Source organism: Apis mellifera, linkage group LG10 (genome assembly GCF_003254395.2).
Source record: "Apis mellifera strain DH4 linkage group LG10, Amel_HAv3.1, whole genome shotgun sequence".
In the NCBI taxonomy this organism is placed as follows: Eukaryota; Metazoa; Arthropoda; class Insecta; order Hymenoptera; family Apidae; genus Apis; species Apis mellifera.
Window position 1 is genome coordinate 6,288,953 of NC_037647.1, and position 26,347 is coordinate 6,315,299.

A 26,347-nucleotide genomic window follows, 5' to 3' on the forward strand; every position below is an offset into this window, starting at 1 on the left:
TAAGTTGCAACAAAGTGACAGAATCAATTTACAAGCGTAATCATCTCTTAATACGAAAATGCAATTAGCGAAATGGCGTTTCAAAGTAGATTCAAATTTATTAGTCGTATAAATTTTTCGTTAATTTCCTGGACACATCGCAAAAGCGTTTAAATTATATCAAATTCATTCTTCCCTTCCTATATTTTTCGGCCAACGATATTCTTGTTCTGATTCTTATTACATCAATAATCGAAAATAAAAATAAAGTACGATCTACAATTGAATCAATCGACTAAACCTTAACGATTTTTCGTTATATCCGTTTTATGAAATTATACTATTCTAACACCACTCGCACGTATCACTCATAAAACTTTCTACTCATAAAATGTGACGTATCGTTTAAAACAAAGAATTATGTAAAAACGAAAAAGTTAATAAATTTTGGTATTATTTGGTATTAACCTCAATACCGAATAAGGACAAAAAATTACGTACTTCCCTCGTTCCACCCCTCCTAAAAAAAAGAAAAGAAAACTTCAATTCATGAAATATCGTGGTCACGAGAAGAATCAACAATTCCTCTCTCTAAACGATTCTTCTTTTTGTTTAAAAAAAAGAAAAAATCATCCACGAAAAAGATTATCCAAAACGATTAAAACGAACGAAAAAAAAAGAATACCAACGAGAGAGAATCAAAACAACCATTACACCCCTTCTCCTCCTTCTTCGTATCTTCGTATCTTCGAAGAAGAAGAAAAAAAGAAGAAGAATAAAAAAAGAAAGAAAGAATTTCTGCCCCAATTTCGTCCCCGAGTTCTGCCCGTCACGGAATGTCGCGGCCACGGGAGGAAGAGGATCAAGATCCCTTCCCGTCACAATGTCTCTCTCGGGAAGAACGCGGGGACAGGGCGTATACCCGTTCGTTTGCCCGTTCTCGAGGCGAGTGCCAGCTCTCTAAACGTTTCTAAACGCGCGCGGCGTCGCGATATATTTACGCGAACGGGGAGACTTCGGTGGATCGGTGGCAACGGTCCAGCAGCCGTGTTACGGAAATAGAATTCGGCTGGTGGCGATGCAACCAAGCTCTCTCCTTGCGGACGGGAGGCAGCCAGTACCGTGACGACCAGTTCTCGAGGAAAACCGGAGAAATCGACTCCGCGAGGTCCCACATGAATGTGAGTGCGATCTTCCCTTTCACGAGTGCCATTATCCGCCGCGCGTCGCACACCCCTCCCCTCCTCTCTAGATCCATCCAGATCCAGCGTCCTTTGTTCTCTTCTCTTCCATCCGCTCCTGTCCCCTTGTGCATCGATAACGCGTCGGTGCATCGGTCTGGAAAAAGTTTCTCCTCTCTCCTTCGCTCTTTCCACTTCTCTTTCTCGACTTCGAGATCACGCGCGAGTGATGGGAAATGGTTTGTTTTTTTCTTCTTTTCTCTTTTGATCTCTTTTTACCGTGTTGATGATATTTGTGGTTACGTTTGGAGAGGATTTCGAATGGATGATCGGTGTAGAAAAAGAGAATATCGAGGCTTGTTCGTTGAGCACAAGTTTAAATTCGTTGGATAAAGACGTAGATAGAATACGGAGGGGAGAGAGAGAGAGAGAGAGAGAGCGATCTCTTCGCATCTCGCTTCGACTAATTGCTTATTTAATGAGTAAGCTTTCGTATATCGATTTTTGATTCGAATCTGTATAAAATACACTTGGAACTGTAATTCTTATTAAATTTTGCTAGAGTAGAAGTGTTGAAAGTGTTATATATATGATATTTATTATTCGAATGAATTAAAATTCGAACGTAGAAAAGATGATTCGAAACTACTGCGTGTTCAACTCGATTCTATCACGTGTGTGTTATCTAAAAAAAAATCCTGCGAGTTGCATAAAGACGCGAAGCAGAGATCTCGAGAACGAGGCGAAAGGCAGCCGGAATCGACGAGAACATCCCATCCGGCAAATTTCACCGGTTTTACTTTCGCGAGGTGAAACGGAAGTGCATCAACGTAAGAACGCGCAAACGATGCGAATCTTCGTGTTCTATTCTACACCGCGGAAGCGGTGGATGTTCCACACTCGTGCGGAAGTTTCCTTTTTTCTTTTTCCTTTTCTTTTTTTCTTCTTTTCCCCTCCTCCTCCTTCCCTCCTCCTGTTGGTGCAATCGTTGGAAACCGGAAACCGAGAACCGGATTGTTTACTTGAAGAAGACACGCGATGCTGGCCAAGCTTTTGCAAATGTGCACGGTCTCGATGACATTATCGCGGCGAAAGCATCTCTCGAGATATTTCCTTTTGCTCCTCGTGCAAAAGGAAAACGGACGTAACATTTCTAATTCCAGGTTTTTCCTCGAGATCCATCTAATGTAATTGTGACACACGCGTGTCGGCGAAACGAATTATCGATCTCGTTCCATCGATTCCAATCGAATTGGATGAAATTTTATTTCTTCTTTTGTTCTTCAACGATTCGTGTTGAATATTCGAAATATAAATCGGAGCCGATGTTTCGAGCCGTTGCTTTGGGAAGATAATAAAGATCCGCGGATGGGATATTATTACGTAGTTAGAAAAATGTTTGGAGAAGAAACTCGAGTGGGCGGGGGAGAAGCTAGAAGAGTTGGAAGATATCCAACTCTTGTAGACTTTTGCAATTTTGTCGGGAAATAGAGTTCCACGTTTGCTTTTTATCGGGGCGATTCTCGCCTTAAAATTAACTCGTCGGGTTTGTTGACTGGAATTTATATTTTAGATCTCTTATTTATTACGATGTCTCTGTCCGAAGATAATTGTACAAATGTGATAATTTTTCCATCCAGAATTAATAATATTTGTCGATAGAAGAAATTATTACGCTTGTTCATATTCATCTTATTGGTGTATTCTTATTTATAATTTTGTCTATTAAAATGACGAGGAGCGGTGATCGTGGGGGGATCTAAATTTACAATTCTTGGAAATCGGCTACCTTATTGCTCTTATACCAGAGAGAATCGCCGCATAGAACAAAAGAGTATGAACAGTCGGGAAGAACAGAAGGGGTAAACGTTCTAAAGATACGTAGGGCTCTAATTCGAGGATCTAATTCATGCATGTGGAACTCATGTGCCGCCGCGATGGCTGGAACTTTCACATCGCTCTTCTTCCGCTAACAAGAATCGCCCTGATGAATCGTTCCCTCCGAAATTGATCAATTTTTTCTCTCCCTTCCTCTTTCTTTTCGTTTATAAACAAACGAAGCACGCCTCCTCTTCGAAGAGAAAAAAAAATTGGAAAGAAAAATCTGAATCGACTTTCGACGAGACGAATTGAATGAATTTGTAAAAAGGATCGTAACGCGATATTTATATTTTCTTCGTAACCGTGTCAACCCGAGGAGGAGATATATGCGACGTTCGGCTCGATTTTATTTCGAGACGCGGAACACGATTTTTTTCCCTCCCCCCCGCGTAGAAATAGATTCGATTTCAGCCCGTTCCGGCGTGATATCGACCGGCGTGGCGTCGACGTCACGTTTTCCTCGATGATCCACTCGGAGAAAAATCCTCTCGTCTGGCCGAGCAAGTCAGACGCCCAGCCCAAGGTGCGATGACACGAATACCCCGTCGTATCGTTTGGCAGCGAGCTTAACAACGCTGCCAGCTTGTCACCTCGATTCGCGCAAAAATGTACCGGTAGCGATAAACAACAGGGAAGATTTAATCGTCTCGCGTTTTCTTCTTTTTCTTCTTTGATCGAAATCAAAAAGAATAATGATAACATTTCTTCCTTCGCAGAACCCGGGAGCTGAAAAATGGCGTCCTATGGCCATCTCGAACCCATCGACTCGGTTGCGCATGGCAAGATCCATGCCCCATTGGGTACTGGTACGTAGATCCTTTTCCCTCTTCTTCTTCGATTTCGAATTCCATCCTGATGATTCTAAAATATAAATTTCGTAAAGGCGCAGCAACAAAAGGAGATGGATCAGAAGCAGCAACGCCGACCACCGACCCCACCGAAAGTGCCGCCACCGTCGCTCTCCGGAGACTGTGGTGACCCGGACTACGAGATCATCGAATTTCCGACCCGACCGCAAGCGCAGAAATCCTCTCACCAGACACCGGCCGCGAACCCGTGCAAGTGCGCCCTGTGCGGGGCCGAGAACGTGTACGCCCGTTGCGACACGTGCAACGGGAATTACTGCGAGGCCTGCGACGACATGAACCACAAACATCCGAAAAGGAAGAGCCACGTGCGAAGAAGAATCGTGAGCCACGGGATGGCCACGAAAACACGGCCACCGTTGCCGCCAAAAGGGGAGAATTTGTCCGGCCCGCCGCCCGTACCGCCACCTAGGCGAAACCGCAAGAACGCTCAGGTAGGATGCAATCTGGCCTGAAGCTTTCATCCCTCCCCGTCAATTTTCTTCCAGGCTGACGACCCCTTAAGTGTCACGAGTATATCCCCTTCATACCCCCTTTCGAGATCCGGAGAGATCCCTGTTCAGGGATTGCCCGACAACAACGGGATTTCGTCGGGATCGACGGAAACCAAGTTGCGAGGATCGTGAACGCCTATTCTTTTCCCATTGTTCCCCGAAATCGCGTTGCTTCTTTCCTCCTTTTCTTCTAGTATTAGTATTTGGCGAGAATTATTCCTGGAAACTGTTCACGTTTCGCTCGAATGTTGTAACATTGTAACGCGGTGAACTTCGTCGCAACTTTGTCTCCGATGGTTCGAAAATCCCTTTCTTTAATATTTTTGTTATATATATATATATATACATGCGGGAGTATGAATGTTGTTGCTTGTTGTTGTTGTTGTTACACGTTGTTATTACACAATTAGATTTTTATAAAAGAGAAAGTCTCACACCGAGGCAACGTGAAGATTGTTAATCGCGCCCCGCTTAAAGCTTTAAAATTATAAGATGTTGTTGTTCTCCAATTGGAAACGAGAGGGAGAGATTTTATAGAGATTTTATCCATATTGTATATTGACGTTGTTTCTTCTTAATACACCACGTTACCGCAAAAACACTACTGCCGTATTCACTATTGAACCCGTTCACTCTTTCACTCTGTCGATAAAAGTAACGGCGGGAAAAAAGAAGAAAGAAAGAAAAAGGCGAGTCTCGCGCGAATCCCTCTTTCGTTCGCGCAGATTTCGCGTGCTTTTCGTGCTTTCTCCTCGAATTCGATGAAGCACGAATTGGTGAATATGGCAGAGCACGGTGATGAACAACGGTGATTCGAATCGATCATCACGGCACCGTTTCGCATTTCCCGTATCCGTTACTGCTATTATCGTTTTTTATATATATATATAAAATTTTGTGTCCACTAAACATGCGCAACACAGTTCATCATTTTTCAGCTTGCAGCAACGCAATCGTGCCTTAGTCTTGATCGATCGATCAAACTTTCAATAATTCACAACACGTCATTTTTATTTTAAGTTTGCAACCAGTCAGCTCTCGAGTCAAGACGAGTCAAGAACACCATCGATTTTATTTTATTTCTCCGCTAACGCTTTGTTTATCATCGATTTAGCCTCGCCGCAATTTAATTTTAGCGCCTCTGTCTTCAACCATCGCGAGCACGCGCCATCTTTTTATTTGTCTCGAGTTTATTTTTCTTTTTCTCTCTCTTTCTTTCCTCCATCCACGATAAAAAAGAAAGTGCGAAACATTTCTCCACGAAGAAAACACGAACAAACGTTCCCAAACGATGGCACGAGCGATGTAATAAAGTTCAGGTTTCGCGCTTAGGCTAAATCGACGCAAAACCAGGGATCGACGAATCTCTTGATCGAGAGAGTTGGCAGTTTGAAGCGGCCACTTCCAAACACGGCCAGGCCCCTGTCAGCCACGTTAGATACGAAAACCGTGTCGAAATCCATGCAATCTATGAATATCACTACTACCGATGGACCAGGATCGAGCACCGACAAAATGTCCACTCTACAGGTAAGCATTTCGAAATCGATCGATGAACATTTTACACGTTCTTCAAGTTAAACTCGATTAATTATTATTCATCGAACTACACGATTTACCATTATACCGTAAAATCATCGAACAATTCGAACAGTTTCTACTATTCATCGAGTATCGTGAATGACAAGGATGGATAATCGATAATTTAAACCGTGTCTTCGTAAGATGGCCTTCGATATCGACACGATATAAAATAGGAAACGAATGTGTAAAATGAAGGATAGATAGATAGATAGAGAGAGAGAGAAAGAGAGAGAGAGAGATGCGAATTGTTTAACGTACGTATGAACGTTTAGGAGAGGTATAGGAAATACCAGGAGGCGATGAGAGCGCAGGATGCGAACAGGAGGAGGCACACTTCTTCCGACATATCGAGGGACGCGGTGAGCACAAGGCCGTTGAGCGTGGCCAGCCCGAAACTCGCACCTCCGATACCACCACCTCCCCCGCCCAGATCCATGATGCAATCGGCCAGCGTTTGCGATTTATCGTCGCCTCACATGTGGAACCCTGGAATTCATCAGGTGACCTTTCCATTCACCTGATAGATAGACGGGAATGAAAACTTGACTTGAATAACACATAAATACCTTGCAGGCTCAATCAATGGCCCATCTCGGTCCTGGAGGAATGCCAATAATGTGGTATCCACCGAACCCTCAATGGGACATGAGCATGGGCGGTTCGACGATGAGCTTGAACCATCCGGCTATGTGGGCCTATCCCATGGGTTATCCACCGTCACAGATGCTACCGCCGCATTATCCGGGCACCCTGTCCAGGCCTCACAGCCCGGCAAGAAGCGTGAAATCGAGCAGAAGGTCGAGAGCAGCCTCCCCGTCCCCTAGTCTGAAATCTAGAAAGTCGTCGTTGGCTTCGAGGTCGAGATCGAGAAGATCCCAAGGCTCGCCGTCCGATGCAAGCTCCGAGGATTCCGGAGAGTCGGACTTCGACGACAGGCTCTCCAAGAGCTCGAGAGGAACCAGGCGTGGAAGCGTGTCCAGGAGCGCGAGGCAAAGGAGTTATCACGAGGACGATAGAAACTTGTTGAACAGGAATCGTCGCGAGTGAGCCCTACGAAATACAAATTTTGAATATAATATCTGTTCAAGATCATTTTTATATCGATTTAACGATTCGATATTTTCCTTTTTTTTCTTTTAGAAGGCTAATGTCGGAGGAAAGAGTTACCAGCGCGGAGGATCAATGGTCAGAGAGTCAGTCGATTAAACGATATCCAATGTCGCCTAGGGGCTACGACGAATTCCAGAAAAACAGTCTAAATTCGCGAAGGCGATACGACCAAGATGAGCGGAGGCTTTCCAGGGTGGATTCACGATTGGACCGCGTTCAGAATGGCAGCTATCGTCGAAAACGGAGCACCGACGACGACTCGTCGGACAGAAGATCAAGCGTGCAGGCCCGATCCAGAGTGACCAGCTCCTCCGACGATCACTTCGAGAGATCAGAAATGATGGTTCCACGACGAAGGGACGACGAAGCGATACCTAGAAGAGCATCCTCCGTGAGAAGGGACATCATAAATTTGGACAACCTCGAAAGATCGTCTCGTAGAGATTCTCGAAGATCGTCCATCGACAGCGATACGCAGATGGCGAGAAAAACTCCTTCCAGAGACTCCATCTTCCCCAAGAAGATCCAGGGAACGGAGGGAATCATCGACGATTCCGTGAGAAATCTTCGAAGTCGCGAGTCCTCGCAAGATCGAAACGTGGCCACGAAGCGAGAACCTCCGTCGAGAAAACAAACTTCGTCCGAGGAAATGGAAAGATTGAAACGAGCGTCGTCCCGTGAGAACGTCACGAGGACCCCCTCTCGAGAGGGAGTCCCCAGAAAAATTCGTGAAAACGACGAACCACGACCCGTGAGTAGGAACCAGGAGGAGGGTCGAGAAGTCGGTCGTTCTTCCGTTGAAACGGAGAAACGAAGTGAGGATCCTTCAAAGAGGGCGGAGAACGAACGAATTAAACGTGTGGAAAGGACATCGTCGATGGGAAAAGAAGAGAAGCGTGGAACAACGACGAGCGCGGATCAACGAAATTCATCCAAGGATGCAAATGAAAGAAACACGACGATGGAGATCCCTAAAGAGGAATGGGCTTGCGAGCATTGCACTTTTATAAACAATGTAAAGGATCGGGTGTGCGTTGTTTGTTGCAAAACTAGAAGCAGCGCGTTGCCGCCTAGCACGGAAGAGAACGTGGAAGACGTTCCAAGCGATTTGAGCGAGATTCCCAAAAATGAGTCGGCCAGCAACGTCAGCAATCCGAGTCCAGATCTCGAGAAACGGATCAGCCTGTTAAAGATTTCGAACAGCGAAGAGAGCGGGGACAGTGTCTCCACAAAGAGCAAAGGTAGAGCAAGGCGAAAAATCAGCTTTTCCTTTGGTACCAAAACGAATCAGTGATTAAAATTATTGTACCTGTTGTCTTTTTGAATGTTTCTCCTCTCCTCCCCTTCTCTGTTTCGTTTTCTCCCTTTTTCTCTCTCTTTCTTTTTTTTCTTTTTTTTTTTTTTTTTACGAAACCCGAAGAAAAACAGATGAATTACACGATTGTTCCCTGTCGATGTATATCCTTGGATGAATAATAAAGATGACATGCAAATTGTTTCGTACACGACCAGTGGAAACCAAATGCATAGTCGTATTTGAAATAAAGCAATATTCTCTTTCATCTTCTTCATTTATTAACTTACTTTTTTGTTTTTTTTTTAATCATGTCTGATACGATTATTATTCATTCAAATGGAGCTAGTTTCAAGCATGAGCGTGCATTTGGCCGATGTTCTTTCCATCCAAAAATCGTTGTTGAATTATTTCTTTTTGCGAATCTTGAACACATCGAAGTTTTTTTTTTTTTTATTTTAATTTTCTCTTTTCTAAATACAAATCACGGAAGAATGAAACGTGTGTATGTACCTTGGCCATTCGTATTTCCAAATACCGTTTATCATTTCAAAAATACAAAAGGGAATGAAGTTTTCTATTGATTCGAATCACGTGTAAAAAATATTCCAAACTAACACACCCACACATGATATGATTGTTTGAATTTACAGATATCGCGATGTTTGAAGATTCGTCGAAAGTCGGCGATAAACCAATGGCTGAATCTTCTTTGAAAAATGAATCGGCATTGATAACGAACGATGCATCGGTAACAAGCACGAAAATAAACGAGGTGGAGCCAATTAAACGACCCATGCTCGGGAAAATTCCAAAAAGCCATTCGGTTTCCACCGGAACCTCCCCACCTCCTCAGAGCATTTCCACTCAAGTAAGGGAAAAAACGTTCCTTTTATTTGGATTACGGAACGAATAAAGGAAATGTACGAAACGAGGAATGTACGATACGTATGCTTTTCAGACCTACGACTACCTTCCATCGAGAGGAAGTGGCGGATTCGTGAGAGCTGCATCCGCTTCAAAGGGATTATTATATTATGAGGACAGCGATGGAGAGGTAAAACGAAAGATTGATACGTAGACGAAATGTATATCTTCACTCTTCGAAATTTCGTAATTAATTAAAATATTTGTTGACTGTTTGAAAGTGAATCGAATCGAGTATTCTCATTCCAGGAATTTATCATAAATAACAGGATATTTATATATATTTATATATATATAATTTTGAGCAGCATTCTCTAGCTCGTGATTATTGAAAATTTTCCAAAAATTTCCTGATTAAAGCAGGAATTATTGTACTCATTGTGAATTGCTTTTAATAAAAAGAAGGATGGCGAGCGTTTGTTTCAGGAACAAACCGGATACGCGAACAGCCCAGATTTGTATCCACGAACGATCCAGGATCAATCGTATCTCCAACAGTTGATCGGGCCTAGCAGGGATCGTACGCGAAGAAATTCCATCGACTCCACCCACCTTTATTATCGTTCTAGGGTAAACTTGACAGATATCCCTCGAGAACCGTTGGTTTCTAATCCGATCTAATCTCCAGTATAAAATTTTAACACGATTGTGGCAGTTCACCGTAGCCTCGGTGTGAACGTTTAGGCAGGTTTACATTTACAGCGCTATTTATCATATATATACATACATATATATACCTGTTTCGTTCCAACGAAATTCTAAAAGAATCATCTTTAATATAAATGATATTTTATATTCTCTCAAATTTACCTGAGACTGTGTGTGATCATTAATCCAATCGAATACAAATAATTCTCGACACGTGTCGGTTCTTAGACTAGTTTTTAATGTAATCTTAAGCTTGTGTAACATCTTGTTAATTATTTATAGAGAAGGTGCATCTTACGGCGATGAGACCTTTCTACGATTGTTTTAACGATTGTTGTGCGTTGTCTGTTTCATTTCTTTCTCTCTTTATTCTATTTTTAATCGAATCGCTCGCCTCGTTCCAGGAATCGAGCCAACCCAGATACCTCGAAGCTGGACCAAGTTCGCAAGGCGTTTCAACGTTAACCAGGCAAGGCCTGGAGATCGTAGAGATTTTAAGGGAGGCTGAGAAACATGGTTACTCCACCGACGACGTCCAGGTGGCTTTGTCTCAAGGAGCGAGCAATCCCATCGACTGGTTGAAGACCCAATGGCCGCACTTGGTGGAAACCGTGCAAGTTCTGGTTACCACTCAAGGAAGGGAGATGAAAGAGAATAATATCGGGATGCTTTCCGGCGTGGAGGCGAAAGAGGCCTTGAGAGTTGCGAAAGGGGATGTTTGGAAGGCTGTCGCGATGGCCGCTCAACGTAGACAGCTAAAAGTGAGGATTTTGAGAATAGATTAGTATATAATAACGAGAATATTAAACGATAACACGTGTGATAATTTCAAAAGTGCGAGGAAATTATGAAGAAAGGGAATTTCACGATGATGGAAGTGGTGAAAGCGTTGGAAAATAACGCCGGTGCCGAGGATGCGGCTTTGTTCGAGCTGCAAAAAAATCAGCTCAAGCCGTTCTTGATGAGGATCTGGGGCCCTCCGGTTGGGGTGGAAAACGACGAGGCTGCACCGCGGGAAGGTCGGTAAATAACAATTTCGAATTAACAATTTTATAAAAAGTATTTAACGAAACATTATTTAAAAAAAAAAAAACACCCACGATTTTTAGAAACTTTAGACAACAACAAAAATTTAATAATCGACGTAATGTAATTTATTCGTAAGTAAGTAAAAATTGTCCACTATTCTCGGTATACATTATGTATGCATTTATACACACAATCTACATGTAAATCGCACGATTTACAAGTAAAAGTTTGTTTGCGAATACATTTACTTACGAAAAAATTAATATGCGCATACATTGACCAGCAATTGACTCGACATTTGTAAAACGAATATACATTTTTTTAATTATAATATGCGTAAATCCATTTTCTTTTAAAAACGGTTCATCGAGAACGAATGGTTTCAGATGCGGTCGGTGGTGAAACGAGCGGTTCCGAACAGGTTACCCGAGTGGGTACGGACACGGAAGCCAGGAAGCAGGTAATGTCACCAATCGTAGAAAATTTCGTCGCGTTGCAGGCCGACTTTCAAAAGCAACTGGCAGCCCTCAGACAGCTAACCGATAACTGGCAACACGAAAAAGACCCCCTGAACACGCTCGGTAATAAGCCTGATAATCTGTATCAAGTTAACAATGACGATCGAACAGTTCTAATCGATAAAAATCTGGTCCCAAGGGACGCACAAGATGTAGCCAACACAGTTAAAACAATGGAGAACGAGGGATCAATGATACGAGACAATCAGGACGAAACTAAATTAACGATTCAAAATACCGATACACCGATCGAAAAACACGAGAAAAATAACGATTCCGCGATACGAAATTTGATTGGAGATAAACTTGGAGTCGAAAATTTGGAGGAGGATACGAACGAAAAAACGATCGAAGGCGAAATTTCTCGCGACGATAAAAATAATTCCTCGTACGAGATCCGAGATGCTCGTCAAATCACCGAGACGATGACGATGATTGAAAATATTATTTCACCTAATGTAACCGAAGATAAAAGCATTAATTATCCTAATAATAATAATAATAATAATACGATGAGTTTAATTGAAAAAGAAGTTTCCAATCAGGTGGAAAGTTCCTGGCAGAATGATCGAAGGGAGCAAAAAGAGATTTCGATCATCGATAGAGGCATAAAGGGAGAAGAATCTAAAGAGAATAAGAAGGAAGAAAGTGTTTCGTCCCCCGGTATCGAGAAAGAATCATCTTACACAGAAACGAACGATGTAACCAGATCGAAAGAGAATGTAAAAGAAACGGTAAAGATGAGTTCGAAAGTAGCCCAAGAGAAGGGCGAAGAACCGATTGGTTCTCGCATTAAAGAAAGCGAAACGACCTCCCGAAAGAGCTCGGATCCCGGGCAAAGCGGCGTAGAAATAGATAAAGCTTCCTCGAAGAAGAACGAGCCGCCGCCATCCCAGAAGGCTTCCTCTGATCTTCATCAAAGGCCGTTACAAGTAGATAAAGATTCCCCTTTGGTGGAAATACCGAGTATCCCTTTGCCGTGCAACGTATCGGACCACGGTCTGCCGGAAAATATATCCCCGATGTTGGAAGAATCTGCTCGAGATCAACCGCAAATCGATGGAATCGAACGGCCTGATTTAATAAACGAAACGGTGGAACAAGCTGGCTCGGGCCTCTCTCAGAGGGAGGCAACGATCTCCGCGGAATTAATTAAGGCTGTTGAAAATTCCTTCGAGGGGAGGAACGAGAGGATTTCGGGGAATATCGAAACGGCGGGCAAAGAAACGAATAGATTAAAGCGTGGGGAGAAAGATACGAAGGCAGGATCGAGTAACGTGATCGGGGGATCTCGATCGACGATAATTACGACAGTTGAAAATGGTTTCGCGGATCAAAGTTTCGAGACCGTCTTGCCGGAAGCTCGGCAGAAAGGCAAGGAGAGCCAGGTAGAGGCGTTGTTATCCGCGATGAGATCGTTGCCGGAGCAATTACTGGGTCCTTTCGTATCGGCGATGCAGATGTTGTCGTCGAAGAAATCGAGCGTGGTGGACGCCGGTGTTCTCGATTACGAATCGAGAAAAGATCAAAACTCCTCGCCTCTTCCAACTTCCATCGATAGAGGATCGATCGAGGATGAAAGTGCGCCTCGAAGCGTGGAAAATTCGGGGAAACTCGTGACGGAAGTAGGGGAAACAACGGCGGCTGACATCGAAAAATTGCAAGAGATCGAAACGGTACGTAGAAACGGGAGAAACGATAACAACGTTAAACTGACTAACGTAGAAGGAGTGGGGATGGAGGTAGAATTTAACAGGAATCGGATCCCAGAAGAAGAGAAATTGTTGGCGAACGAAAGGAGAACGGAAACATCGATAGAACACGTAAGTTCTCAGAAACGTTCCCCGGAAATTGCGGTTGACGATACTAACACAAGTGAAAAAGCATCTAATTCTGAACACATTCAACGCTCGATGAACGAAGTTTCGAGCATCGATTCGAGGGCATCGTCATTAGATATCGAGAATTCATCTCATAAATATCATATCTCGGATTCTGAAATTCATACGCGGAACGATCCGTCCACGATTGGCGGCGAGCGATCGTCGTCGAAGAAAACGGATAACTCGAACGAGACGAGGCTTAACAATGCATCTTTGAAAAACGAATCACTCACCACCGATAGTCCGATAAGACCGAACGAGGCCATTGGCGCGCAATCATTATCGAGCGAGACGTCATCCTCGTTCGTACGTGACTCGGGGACGTCTGTCAGTGAATCATCCGACATGCAAATGAGCTCGACCACTATTGGGGTTCGAGCTGGCGATGATAACCGTGTGAAATTAATTGATGCCAGTTTAGTGGCTGACAATCGACCCTCTGCGGAGAGTGAGACCATTTTGGGGCGTAAATCGCTTGATAATAATCATACTAATTCGACTCGAACGGATGCGTCTCCCAAAGTTTCCACCCTCGAAGAAAATCCTAATTTAGTGGATAGTAGAGTCTCGGTTGGCCCAGCTTTGAAAAATTCTCCAATTGATCCGCAGAAAATTTCCGAGGAGCCGGATAATTTAATTAAAAATGTTTCTCAAGATTGTGGAAATATCAGACGCGAGATTTTGAAAGAGGTCGCTCGAAAAGAGACAGACGAGGGACCTAGATCTGTTAGTCCAGATTCTTCAAAAGATCTTGAAATAGCTCAGGAAATTTCTGTAGATTCTAAGATCGTTGTAACTCCTATAAATTCCAAAGTTGATGGAATCCGTCCAGATACCGAATCCTCCGCTCCCAATATTTCAACGGATTCTAATATTGTTACGCGCGAAGAATCGGAAAATTTGGAAATTTCTATTCAACCAGTTCCTGACAATTCAAAGATTACGTCTAATATTCCTTTAGATTCTAAAACTACAATCTCTGAAATTATTTCCACTGAAATATCCGCGGATTCTAAAATTGTTGTTGAAGAAATTTCCAAAACTCTTACACGCGAGATTCCTTCAGATTCTGATTCTATTCCCAAAGATTCAAAAATTACAATCTCTGAAATTTCGAGAGATTCTAGATCTATTCCAAACGAGGTACTTGAAGATTCAAAAATTCTTTATTCCGAAGATTCTTCAGATTTAAAGATAGCTATTCCTGAAAAGAATTCTGATATTTCGAAAAATCTTGAAGTTTCTGTAACTTCGAATGATTCCAAATCTTTCCCGGATAAAATATCCCAAGATTTAAAAATCTATACTCAAGAAGATTCTTCAGATTTAAAATTAACGATCGTTGAAAAAAATCCTGATATTTGCACAGATTCTAACATATCAAATGATTCTAAATCTGTACCAAACGAAGTACCTAAAGATTCCAAAATTGTTATTCAACAAGTTTCGAAAGATTGTCAAATTCCTATTCACAAATCTTCTCCAGATTTAAACATTGTCCCCGAAGAAAATTCCAAAACTACTTTACCTGCTACTTTCGAGGAATCTCACAAACCATCCCAAGAGTGCAAAACTCCAGAGATCCTTAACAAGCCCACAACGATCGTCCACGAAACTTCTGAAAACGCGTTGCATGTATCTGAAAAAGTGGAGCAGCCTATCTCCGTCGCATGCCACGTCCCCAACGACAAAATCGATACCCCACCGCTAACTTGTGCAAGTAAGTCTGTCGATTCTAAAGAGAAAACTTCCAAGCAAATTAACATTCGATCAAAACCAGAACCAGAAGATAACATTGCGTCTCCCTTGAAAATAAACGATATAGAAAAAGATACCTCTCTTCTCCTTCCAGAAACAAAAACTGACACAGAAATCCAGGATAATTCGAATAAATCAATAAAAAGAATCGATGTTTCGAAGTTGGAGAAAAATAATTCTAGAGAGATTCGATCCCCCTCGACATCTGGCAAAGTCGACGCGAGCGAACCTTTTGAACCCATCGCGAATACCGAATCGACGATTACAACTATCTCAAGTGACCCTTCTATTTCCTCGTCGAGCCCGCTTACTTTGTACGGATCGGTCGTTAACGAGCCAAATTCCACGGATACCGGCAACATACCGGGCCGGTTCGTCGCTCCTAATAACGTGCCCGATATCTCGCATAACGCGTCAAACTCGAGCGGTGTCGAGTCGAATCTGAACGAAACTTATTTCGCCGGCAACGTGCCCGGAACCCTTAACGAATCTCCCCGCGACGATGATAAAAGTACGGAAAAAGATTCGAACAATAACGCGGCCCGTTTATATCCCCCAACTTGGAACGAAATTGGTGGAAACGGGATCGAAATGAAACGGAAGGAGAATCCTGGAATGTACGCCGGCTCGGATACTTCCACGATCCGCGAAGATTCGTCGGGTATCGATTCCAGTCGAGGAATTGTTGCGTGCTCGAACGTAAATGACGCGCACACAGGAGCGGCCGACGTTATAGAGATCAAAATAAGCGAATACCCTATGATAGCGGTGAACGATTGCGCGCCGATAAAAGTGGTAGAAAGTCGATCGGAAGGGGAGTCGATCAAGGGATCGAGGAAATTGCGAACGGAAAGCGAGACACGCGAGATCGTGACGATTTCGGGTGAAAGCGCGGTGGTCGTCGAAAATAATGAAACGGATGCAAATGAAGTTGATAAAGCGGTTACCTCGAGAGGCACGGTGAAGGAGAGATCCAAGTCCCCTGCGAAAAAGATCGGCAGAAGGAGGTCTCCAGTGAAAGTGGTGAAAAAACCTACCGGAATACCGAGAAGAAATTTTGGAAAAGTGAGCCCGAAAGGCGCGACTATGGCAAAGGCGAAGGAAACCGCGGCCGAGATAACTCGAAGATCGACACCGTCCAATCAAAAATTGCCGAGAAAAAGTCCTCCGAAAATAATTACTCCGAGGATCGCGAAAAATATTTCCTCGAACGAGGTAAAAACGAGCAAAACGGGATCATTGATCACATCACCCAAGAAAAAGGAAATTCTGAAGAGTGTTAAACCTCCAACGGAGAAGGTGGCGACGGAAAAGAGGTCGACAATTATGAATACTTTATCGAAAGGTTGCGAACAAATTAAGAGATCGATCATTTCGCCCGCGAAATTAGACAAAAGTAACGAAGTGGCGGGTGAGAAAAATGTAAAAGGGAAGAACACGTTGAAATGTTCCTTCCTCTCGAGGATTCCCGTGTTCACGGCAAGCCGTCGACTTCCGCGACAGACTGGTGAAACTTCGTGGCAATCTTGGAGAACGGTATCCGGTGACGGGTTAAATAGAGCTTCGACGAAACCATCGATTACCCAACAAGCATGGAGAAAAAGTAGTTCGGCTGGAAATTCTTCCAAGATTGGAGCCGGGCAAAAAATGGATTCCGATAAAGTCGAGGGAAATTTAAATGGCGGAAAGACGGTGGCCGTAAAAACTGAAGCAGCTCGGACGAGAACTTCCGGGGATGAGAAAGGCACGGGAGAAAAAACGAAAGCCGCGATAATATCGGAGAAAAATGACAAGGAGGTGGTCGTGATCGAGTCTGCTACGAAGGGAGATCCGATGGTATCCGAGGAAGTCGATTTAAATGATACGACTTCGAGCGAAGAATACGAGCTGGAAGAAGTTTCAGATAACGAAACTTCCGCCTCAGACTTGGTCGACAGCATCGATGAATCGGAATGCATATCGGAAAAAGAGCAGTCGGATCGTACGTTGGACAGTGCGGAGGAATTGACCGATGCCGAAATTATGCTACAAGAAACGATTAACGCGATAAAGGCGAAAATATCCGATTCCGAATTCGACGATTCTGAAAATGAATACATCACTGATAACGAGAGCCAAGAGGATTCTAACGAATATCGCGTGAGAGATTGTTCCTCCGAAGAAGAGGAGGAACAATTGGAGATAGATAAAAAAATTGATGATGAAATATCGGATGATGCATCGTCCGAGGAAGATGATACTTTGAGAGATGATAACGTTGATCAGAAGAATCAAGTATTGCAAAGAACGAATAAATTACACGATGATACCAAAAATGTATCTAAAAAAGATATTATTTCTAAAACTTGTTCCACTAAAAAATCTGCTGTATTTGTAAAGAAAAACACAAATATCGTCAAAGATAAGTCTGTTAAATTAAGCGAGAAACTTGAAATAAACAAGCCTGGTAAAAACGAGGAAAACAAGACAGATCTTAAGACGGAAATCGTAAAAGTGAAACGGTCGAACGATAAACGCACGAAAGTGAATCGAAGAGCGAGCACAGGTAGAGGGGTGGATCAGGGTGGAACGTTAAAGAAACGATTCTCTTTGGTGGCCAGTTGTATCCGTCGATTCGAGGGCGAAGAGAAAACGGAACGAGAATACGTGGAAAGTAGGAGCGGCAACGCAAAGACAGGCGGATCTCCCAAAACGGAGAGGGAGGTCAGTAGACGTCAGTTGTCAGAATCACTTGTCGACTTTGTCGGTCCTTACTGCTGACAGGCCAATGTCTACAAACAGCTCTACCAACGTGTCGAAACACGGAATGAGATAAAATAAAAAAAAAAATATGAAAAAAGTAAAAAAAAAGATACCTGACAACATCCCTGTTTAAATTTTTAACCCTGTTTTGACTGTAGCTTTTAAACATTTTTTTCTCCCGACTAGGATAAAGTTGGCTCTCTGTTTCAACGAGGTAAGTTGTACTCCTCTTGTTTCTCGTCGTGACTAATATCGCTGTTTGTATAGCATGTTGCTTTGTTCCACTGTGTGTTCAAATTAAAAAAGTAACAGAATCGTGGTATACTCGCGCGAAACTCGAGGTTTGTATGTCCATGAAGAAAGCACACACCGAGAATTTAATTTAATATCGCGGAACACGACTTTTCCATCATCTAATTTGTTGGATGGTTCCAAGGTTTTCTAGTAATTTAAATGCACGCAGATAATATGTTCTTCTCTGACACAAGTATTTCGAGTAATAAAAGATACTACTTCTTGATATATGTACATTCTTGATGTATACGTATGTCTGTAAGATAATTTTGCATTCTTCAGAATTATTCATTGACTTATTTATGTTTCGTAATTACTTTTAGCTTCTATTAATATTCTATTTATTGATCCATGTTATCGTGTACCAGAGCTCGTTTCTAGACGTTGGTGTAGTCTTTGTCCATTGTATTTTTGCATGTCATTATTTTCACGTATTATTCTGTGCACCAATCTTTATATAAAGACTATTTTATAAAAACTTGAAAATTCCACAATTATAATTTTATTTGAATTAAGCCAAAAAAGAAAAAAGAAAAACATAATTATTACACTAATATGAACGAAAAAAAATTAAAACTGAGAAAAATTCTCTTACATTTACAGAGAATTGCTCGTCGCCTCTTAGCGGAAGGTAAAGCGTCGAATTACGATGAAGCGGAAGTAGCCGCCAGTTTGCTGGCTCTAAAGTTCGGAGACGTTGAGGCTCTCCAAGCGGCCAAAGAGTGTTCTAGCATAGAATCAGCATTAGCATTCTTACAACAGGAATGTGAACTTTGCACGGGTCGTTTTGCGATGAGTCAGGTATTCGAAATTGAATCATGCTCGATATTTTATTTCGAGAAATGCAAATTATAAATTCCTTTCTTAATCCCAGATAGTGTCCATGTTAAAATGCATTCACCGTTGTTGCAACGAGTGTGCAAAAAATTACTTCACCATCCAGATCAGTGACAGAAACATAACGGATGCAGTTTGTCCATTCTGTAAAGAGCCAAATCTTAAAGATGCGAATGAAGACGAAGTTCTCGAATATTTTAGTAACTTGGATATACAATTGAAAACCCTTCTAGATCCTCCGATTCACGAACTCTTTCAAAGAAAGCTGAGAGATAGAACATTAATGCAAGATCCGAATTTTAAATGGTGCATTCAGGTGTTTATTTCATACAGATTGTCATAATTTTTTTTATCCGAAGATTAATTTCAAACAAGTTATATGATACATGTATCGTTTTTTCAGTGTTCAAGCGGATTTTATGCAGATCCAGATCAAAAGAGATTAATATGTCCCGACTGTCGATCAGTCACGTGTGCCCAATGTCGAAGGCCAGTACGTGACAATGTTAATAATTAGAAAAAAATTAAATGGAAATTACATAAGCACGAAGAAACATCTTTTCTGACGTTGGTTTCGTTTCCAGTGGGAGAAACAGCACGAAGGAATTACGTGCGAGCAATTTGCTGCTTGGAAAGACGAGAATGACCCGGATAATCAAGCCGCTGGCTTAGCCAAGCACCTCGCGGATAATGGGATAGATTGTCCTAAATGCAAATTTCGTTACTCCTTGTCTCGAGGAGGTAAGTTGTTCGAACGAACACTCAAGATCTAATTACTCGAACCATAATGAATTTCCTGTAAAATACCGAATTACGTTACGTTAGTATTATATATAGTTAATTTTACGTGGGATTTGTTCAAGTTGATCAATTAACATATAATATGATTCTTTCTATTTTAAATGTTTTTATCTTTCAAACGATTGTAATAAATATTTTGTATAGTAGTGGAATTTATCAATATCGAAAATATCATACGTTTTTTCTTAGGTTGTATGCATTTCACGTGCAGTCAATGCAAGTACGAGTTTTGCTGCGGTTGTGGCAAAGCGTTCATGATGGGAGCAAAATGCTCGGTAAGCCCGTATTGCGCAAAGCTGGGCCTTCACGCTCATCATCCACGGAACTGTCTGTTCTATCTTCGCGATAAGGAGCCCGGCCAATTACAACAGCTGTTACGAGATAATGGAATCGAGTACGACACAGAGGGTCCGGCTGGCGAGCGCAAGTGCAAAGTGCAATTGCAAAAAGAAACTCCTACTGGTGTTGTAGACGCGGTATGCAATTCAGATGTTGTCGAGGGACACGCTGGTTTGTGCAGGTAATTTGTTTGTTCCCTTTTAACTTTGCATGTATTTTCCATTATTACGATTATCATTTTTATAATCAAATGTTGTTGAAATCCTATGGATGTCGCATTATGATTCTGCGTTAAAAAACTCATAGCAGAAGGACCAATATATATTGTTCATCGTTATAATGTTTGTCTGAAATAAATGAAAAATAAATGATGCAAATTATTCATCATGGACTAGTGCTAATATTAGAAATTAATTTCTTTGAGCTTCAATTCTTCAAAGCCATTAATTTCCCCTTTTATTAGTTAACAAGAATCTTTGTTATTATTGTTAAACTCTGAACAAAAGAAAATTAAAAATCTATAAAAAATAAAAATAAAAAGGTATATTATAATTTATAATATATTAAAATTAAAAATCTATAAAAAATAAAAATAAAAAGGTATATTATAAAAATAACAAAATAATAAATATTTCATCTTGAGAATAGTTAGTTGCTTTTTAACGTATCCTTCGAATATTTAGGAACCACTATATCGAATACCTAGTTCGAAAGATCCGGATGATTCAACTGGAACCGCTTCCGTTATTAAACATAGATGATCTCGAGACATGCGTGAAACGTGCGGGGATCAAGTTACCCCCGAATTGGTACGGTCGTGACCCGGAACATTACAAGAGAGACTTGATCGAGGTAAATGAAGAAGCAGCGTGCATGGCACGACTAAATTCTGGGTACTTTTCCCCGCAGGCAGCACTACATAGAGTACTTGGCGGGTCTGGTACTGAAGGGCAAGCTGGATCCCGTGGCGATCTTTGACTTGAACGATGCCAAGCAAGAGCTGCGCCGTCGGGGAAAAGTTCCCCCTGCGAAGGACCAGGAAATGTCCGAGCGGGATTATCTCGAGGCGTGCATTCAGGTGACTAACAATTCCTCTCCTGCATTCCTGCCCCGACACACTGACCGAATTAACAAGAAATGCATGAAAGTAGATCTTCACATATGACTTTCGCAGCCAAAAAATGCAACGATGTGCGTGTATCGAAAAAAAAGAACATCTGAAATTGTGGATATGAATTTTATTTTTCTTCCTTTTTTTTAATTCTATATTGGAATGAATATTAGTTTTTGATATCATTAAAAATATTATATTTATTATGTCTAACATTTGGATGTTTTGCAGATCGTGCGCAAGGAAATTCCATTGGAGTGATAGAAGGGGAATAATTAATGCGCGATTTTACGTAACTCACGCTTTTTATGCATCATGTATAGTGTATTTATTTCATCATATGAACAGCAATGTAGAGAACAATTTACAATTAAAATAAAGATTGAAAATTGTTTAGTATTTAATGTAAAAAAATAATAAGTCTTTTAAAAAATAGGATTTGAAATCTAAATATTAATTCTTCTAGTTTCTTTACTTTCTTTATATATATATATATAAATACATATATAAATAGAGCGTGATAAATGTTTTTTATGTAATAAAAGATTTTGTGTTTATAGAAAATTTTATAAGATACTTTAACAATAAATTATTTTCAACAAAGTTCTGTTAAAAAATTATGTAAACTCCTCCTTTTTCGAGATGTTGCAGGTTCATTCACAATATCTTTTAGTCTTTTTATATTTAATTTTTTTAACTTTTGATTTGGTGTGATCAAATTTTTAATATTTTCCATTTCTTCGTTTTTTTCTTTTAATTCTTTTGTAACATCTTTTGCATCTAAGCTTGAAATTCCAGAAATGTTTAAACCAGCAGTCTTATCCTTGATTCTCTTCTTTTTCTTCTTCTTTGAACTTTGAATATTTTCTGAAGTAATTTTTTGTACTTTTTCTTTTTGGGGTTTATTAAGAGATATTTCAGTATTTTTTAAACAAACTGAACATTTAAGTATTAATTTATTCATTTTATTTTTTAAACATTTTTTCACTAAAGTTCTCTGAACTTTGGGTATTCTTTTTTCACTATTATTCATAGAATGTATAATTTTTTTAATGGATTTTGAAAGTGGTTTACCTCGTGATATTCGAACAGTATAATTTATTGTGTTCCAAAGTGATCCACAATATATACACATTACCGAAGGACCAAAATTTTGGGATGACAAATGTATTCCATGACTAAATTTTTTACATTTTTCTCTATAGTAATATAATATTATATAAATTCAACTTATATTCACATTTAACTTAATTTATTTTCTTAAAATAAATTAATAAATAAAATATAACTTACATATAAAACGTTTGCAAATTTCTACTTTGTGAACAATTTAATTTTGTAATAAATTGATTCACATTCCATAAATGTGTTATTCTCTCCATATATCTTGTTTACAAACATACACTCACATACACAAGATAAAATATATCAAAAATAAAGCAATATTTTATTAGCGATATTATGAAAGTATCATTCGAATAAATCTACATATAGTTTATATATAGATAATATATTTTCGATGATCAAATATTTCCGCTTCAACAATGCGATATTTTATTTTCTTGTATAGTATAGAAAAAAGCGTGTTTTAAGAAGTGGAACTGATCAAATTGTATTAAAAAATATGTCGAAATAGTAGACAATAACAATGGTTTTATGTTTTATAAATGTATCGCGTTAGTACTTTGAAAAATTCTTGATTTTTACAATATCACTACACTTATTAATAACACTTTTGTCGTCGTTAGAAAAGCAAAAAAAAAAGGAAAAATAACCTCTAAGTACTATCACGAGACGTCACTACTATTGAGTAACAGGATAGCCAACATATGAAAATGCTGAGGTGGCTGTAGAATTCCTAAACTAATCCGTTAAAGATCTATAATATAATAATACAGTATATATATATTCCAACAGATAGTTTCTACTCTATAAGCAGGCAGAACCAGGGAAGATTTTAGAAAAATTTTTATTTTGTCATCCTTGTCATCGAAGCACCGGGAGTACTGTCAAACAATACTTTAAATAAATTGTTGTCATTAAAGGGTAAATTAATAGATCGACATGGGAGACGGGAAGAAGGGTGAACGACAACCATTATTAAAAAACGAAAATGTCACTTATAGTTCACATGCCAGCGATTTCGTAGGTAAATAATACATAATCTTGTTCACGAAAGAATTAAATTTATTTAATCCGATTGCTTATTGTTACCGATAACATTCTACTGTAGATGAAGCTGAATCAACAGTCAGTACAGTATCTGCAATAGGTCCTGATGAAGTACCACCTCCATATGAATCAGGCAATCAATGTGGAATGCCTATGGTTACTTGTAGAGTTTGTCAGGCTATGATAGATATTTCTGGTAAAAGAGACCAACATGTTGTCAAATGTTGTCAATGCAATGAAGCTACAGTACGTTCTCAAAATAATTTAATTCACTGCAAAACTTCATATTAAAATTAAGACTAATAAATATTTTTTAGCCCATAAGAAATGCACCACCTGGAAAGAAATATGTTCGTTGCCCATGTAATTGTTTATTAATATGTAAGAGTTCTTCACAACGTATTGCTTGTCCAAGGCCAAACTGTAAACGTATTATTAATCTTGCTCCAAGTCCAATTACACCACCTGTTTTATCTATGCCTGGAATGTGTAGGGTATGCTGTGCTCATTGTCATGATACATTTTTGGTAAGAAATTAAATAAAAAATTATATATTTTGATATAATTTCATTATAATTAATACATATATTATTACATTTTTTAGTTTAATACCTTGAATAATGCTTTGGCTCGATGTCCACATTGCCGAAAAATATCTTCTGTTGGACCAGATTTTGCTAGGGGTCGAGGTATTGCATTCATTATTGTTGGAATAATAGCCTTAGTAATTGCAATAGCTGTGACTGTAAGTATATATTTTTATATCATTTTATATTCATAAAATTATGTAATAATTATTTAAAATAATTTATATATGTTTTAAAACAAATTATAATTAGTATTTTTTTTATTTTCAGGTTGGAACACATACATATGTGAAAACTAGTGGTGGAATTTATGTTGCTTATGTTGGTAAGTGTAAGAAAATCTTTTTATAATTTCAATAATTTCAATTATCAAATAAATATAGAATATAAAATATCTCAAATATACGGATATATATTTTTAAATATTATTAAAGTAATAAATTATTTATTTAGCTTTTTTTTAAATTTTATTTTCAGGTGCATTTCTCCTGGCACTTTTGTGTTTGGGACGCAGCATTTATTACTGTACAATGAAAATTAGTATGATAGAAGGTCCTATGTAATATCCTAAATGACAATCAATTGCTGATATTTTAAAATCAATTCCTCTAACATCTATGTCGTATAATAATATATTTAGATCAAATGTTTATAGTAATAAAATGACATATAAGTCCTGTTGGGACAATACTTGGTAGATATATACATCCTTACACATGCATATGTAAGTTTTTATTGCTAATATGCAACATTCTTACATATACATATGCAGATGTACATGTTACGGACAAAGAGAATGTGTAATAAATATATGACACTTTCTCATATAAGATAATACATCACAAAAACATAAAAAGTACTAGAAAAGAATGGGGTATCCATTTTAAAAACAAAGGATTGTTCCTCTGCACTTTTATATGTACAAGCACAGGACCAAGACAACAACCCCATTATATTGTTTTCATATTTGAATGAAAATATACTATATATGCTTTCTACATTGCAGTAAATATACAAAATGCACATAGATATATATGCAAATAAAACATTCTTGCATGAATATTATTCCAATTGTAAACAGCTATACATATAGCTATATATTATGTTTGCAATTATGAACTTGCATTGTCATATGAATATCTTTTTAAAAAAATATAATGTTTTGAAAGACATTTTTGAATTTATGTATTATTTGACATGCAAGTAAAATTATATAAAATATATATGTTGAGAATGTTACTATCTATTTTATTACCATTGCATAATCAAAATTATTAAATTATTTTCGCATAACATCTTTTTTAAAAAAAAAGTAATTTGTAAGAATTTAATTTTTGATAATCAACTAAAATTTTAATTATCAAATTACAACAGATAAATTGCCCTTTTCAGACATGATATATATAAAATAAAAATAAATTAAAATTAGAATTTTAGTCTTATATACGTATTTCAGTATGTACATTTTTACAGCGTAAGATATGTAAAAATATGTAAGTATATAAAATATGTGATGTTATTATAATTAATTGATTCATTATATAAAAAAAAAAATAATAATTCATTCTTTTCATTTTGTAACGTTCTTGTTTACAAAATTATTTATGTAATGCTTTTTATAATCTTAACAATATTTTTAAACCTTAAAATTTAAACCTAATTCTTTGACAATAAATAGTAATTGTTAAAATATAGTTAGTTCATTCATTCTTGTTGTAAACTTGACTTAAGCTTTTATCTAATATCTAGTAACTTTATACATTTATACACTACATACATGTTACATGTATGTAAATGTTGCTTACCGCCAAAACATAGTATGATAATACCAATAAAAAAGTATTATTTATTATTAAAAAATATTAATCAATTTTAATATTAGATACAAATAATGAGTTTTTATTATTTTGTAGAGATGGAGAAATTGAAGAATGGGCTATTATTGAATTACAAGGTGATTTAAAATTTCAATCTGTGGACGTCACAAATAAATATATCGGAGATTTGCATTTTTCAAAATCTGGTATGCCTATACTTATAATTGGGATTCATGTATTACATGGAAAAGAAATGGAACTTTCAAAACCTTTTGCAGTTTTAACTAAAAAAAATAATGAAGTAATTGATAATACTGGTACTTCTGAAAAAAAAACGGAATATATTGTTACAGCAATCGTAAAAAAGAAATTAATTTTTAAATCAAGACCAAAACCTATCATAACAAATGTTCCAAAAGGTAATTAAACATAATAAAAAAAAGTGGTATCTAAATGAAACAATTGTTTTTATAGATTTTGTATAAATTAAATGTT

At 38.9% G+C, this 26,347-nt stretch overlaps 4 protein-coding genes across 9 annotated transcripts; 3 read left to right on the forward strand and 1 right to left on the reverse strand.

Annotated features, from left to right (window-relative positions):
• The first annotated feature begins 798 nt into the window (after positions 1-798).
• LOC410237 lies at positions 799-21,665 on the forward strand. 6 transcript variants are annotated; one of them, XM_026443422.1, is made up of 21 exons: positions 818-1,160; positions 3,758-3,847; positions 3,925-4,341; positions 5,734-5,931; positions 6,258-6,485; positions 6,559-7,028; positions 7,126-8,336; positions 9,043-9,260; positions 9,351-9,446; positions 9,722-9,886; positions 10,369-10,725; positions 10,800-10,983; positions 11,380-17,855; positions 18,792-18,989; positions 19,063-19,341; positions 19,429-19,518; positions 19,610-19,766; positions 20,016-20,346; positions 20,849-20,974; positions 21,075-21,243; positions 21,508-21,665. In XM_026443422.1, the coding sequence occupies exons 1-21, from the start codon at positions 1,155-1,157 to the stop codon at positions 21,535-21,537; spliced, it is 11,496 nt and encodes a 3,831-aa protein (XP_026299207.1). In that variant the 5' UTR covers positions 818-1,154; the 3' UTR covers positions 21,538-21,665. The 6 variants fall into 6 exon arrangements, with proteins under 6 accessions (XP_026299212.1, XP_026299210.1, XP_026299207.1 ...); XM_026443423.1 differs by having other exon boundaries at positions 9,743-9,886; XM_026443425.1 differs by lacking the exon at positions 21,075-21,243 and having other exon boundaries at positions 810-1,160; positions 20,849-21,017.
• Positions 21,666-21,725: 60 nt separating this feature from the next.
• Positions 21,726-23,109, reverse strand: LOC100577466. Its single transcript, XM_006562843.3, has 2 exons — positions 22,570-23,109; positions 21,726-22,475 (listed from the first exon to the last, which is right to left on the reverse strand). The coding sequence occupies exons 1-2, from the start codon at positions 22,656-22,658 to the stop codon at positions 21,872-21,874; spliced, it is 693 nt and encodes a 230-aa protein (XP_006562906.1). The 5' UTR covers positions 22,659-23,109; the 3' UTR covers positions 21,726-21,871.
• Positions 23,110-23,130: 21 nt separating this feature from the next.
• Positions 23,131-25,266, forward strand: LOC408301 (type 1 phosphatidylinositol 4,5-bisphosphate 4-phosphatase). The gene is made up of 6 exons (XM_391852.7): positions 23,131-23,425; positions 23,510-23,694; positions 23,766-23,975; positions 24,053-24,193; positions 24,306-24,360; positions 24,513-25,266. The coding sequence occupies exons 1-6, from the start codon at positions 23,341-23,343 to the stop codon at positions 24,596-24,598; spliced, it is 762 nt and encodes a 253-aa protein (XP_391852.2). The 5' UTR covers positions 23,131-23,340; the 3' UTR covers positions 24,599-25,266.
• Positions 25,267-25,706: 440 nt separating this feature from the next.
• Positions 25,707-26,344, forward strand: LOC726016 (chromosome transmission fidelity protein 8 homolog). Its single transcript, XM_003250119.4, has 2 exons — positions 25,707-25,874; positions 25,949-26,344. Exons 1-2 carry the CDS (start codon positions 25,813-25,815, stop codon positions 26,277-26,279), a joined length of 393 nt encoding a protein of 130 aa, XP_003250167.2. The 5' UTR covers positions 25,707-25,812; the 3' UTR covers positions 26,280-26,344.
• The last annotated feature ends 3 nt before the right edge of the window (positions 26,345-26,347 follow it).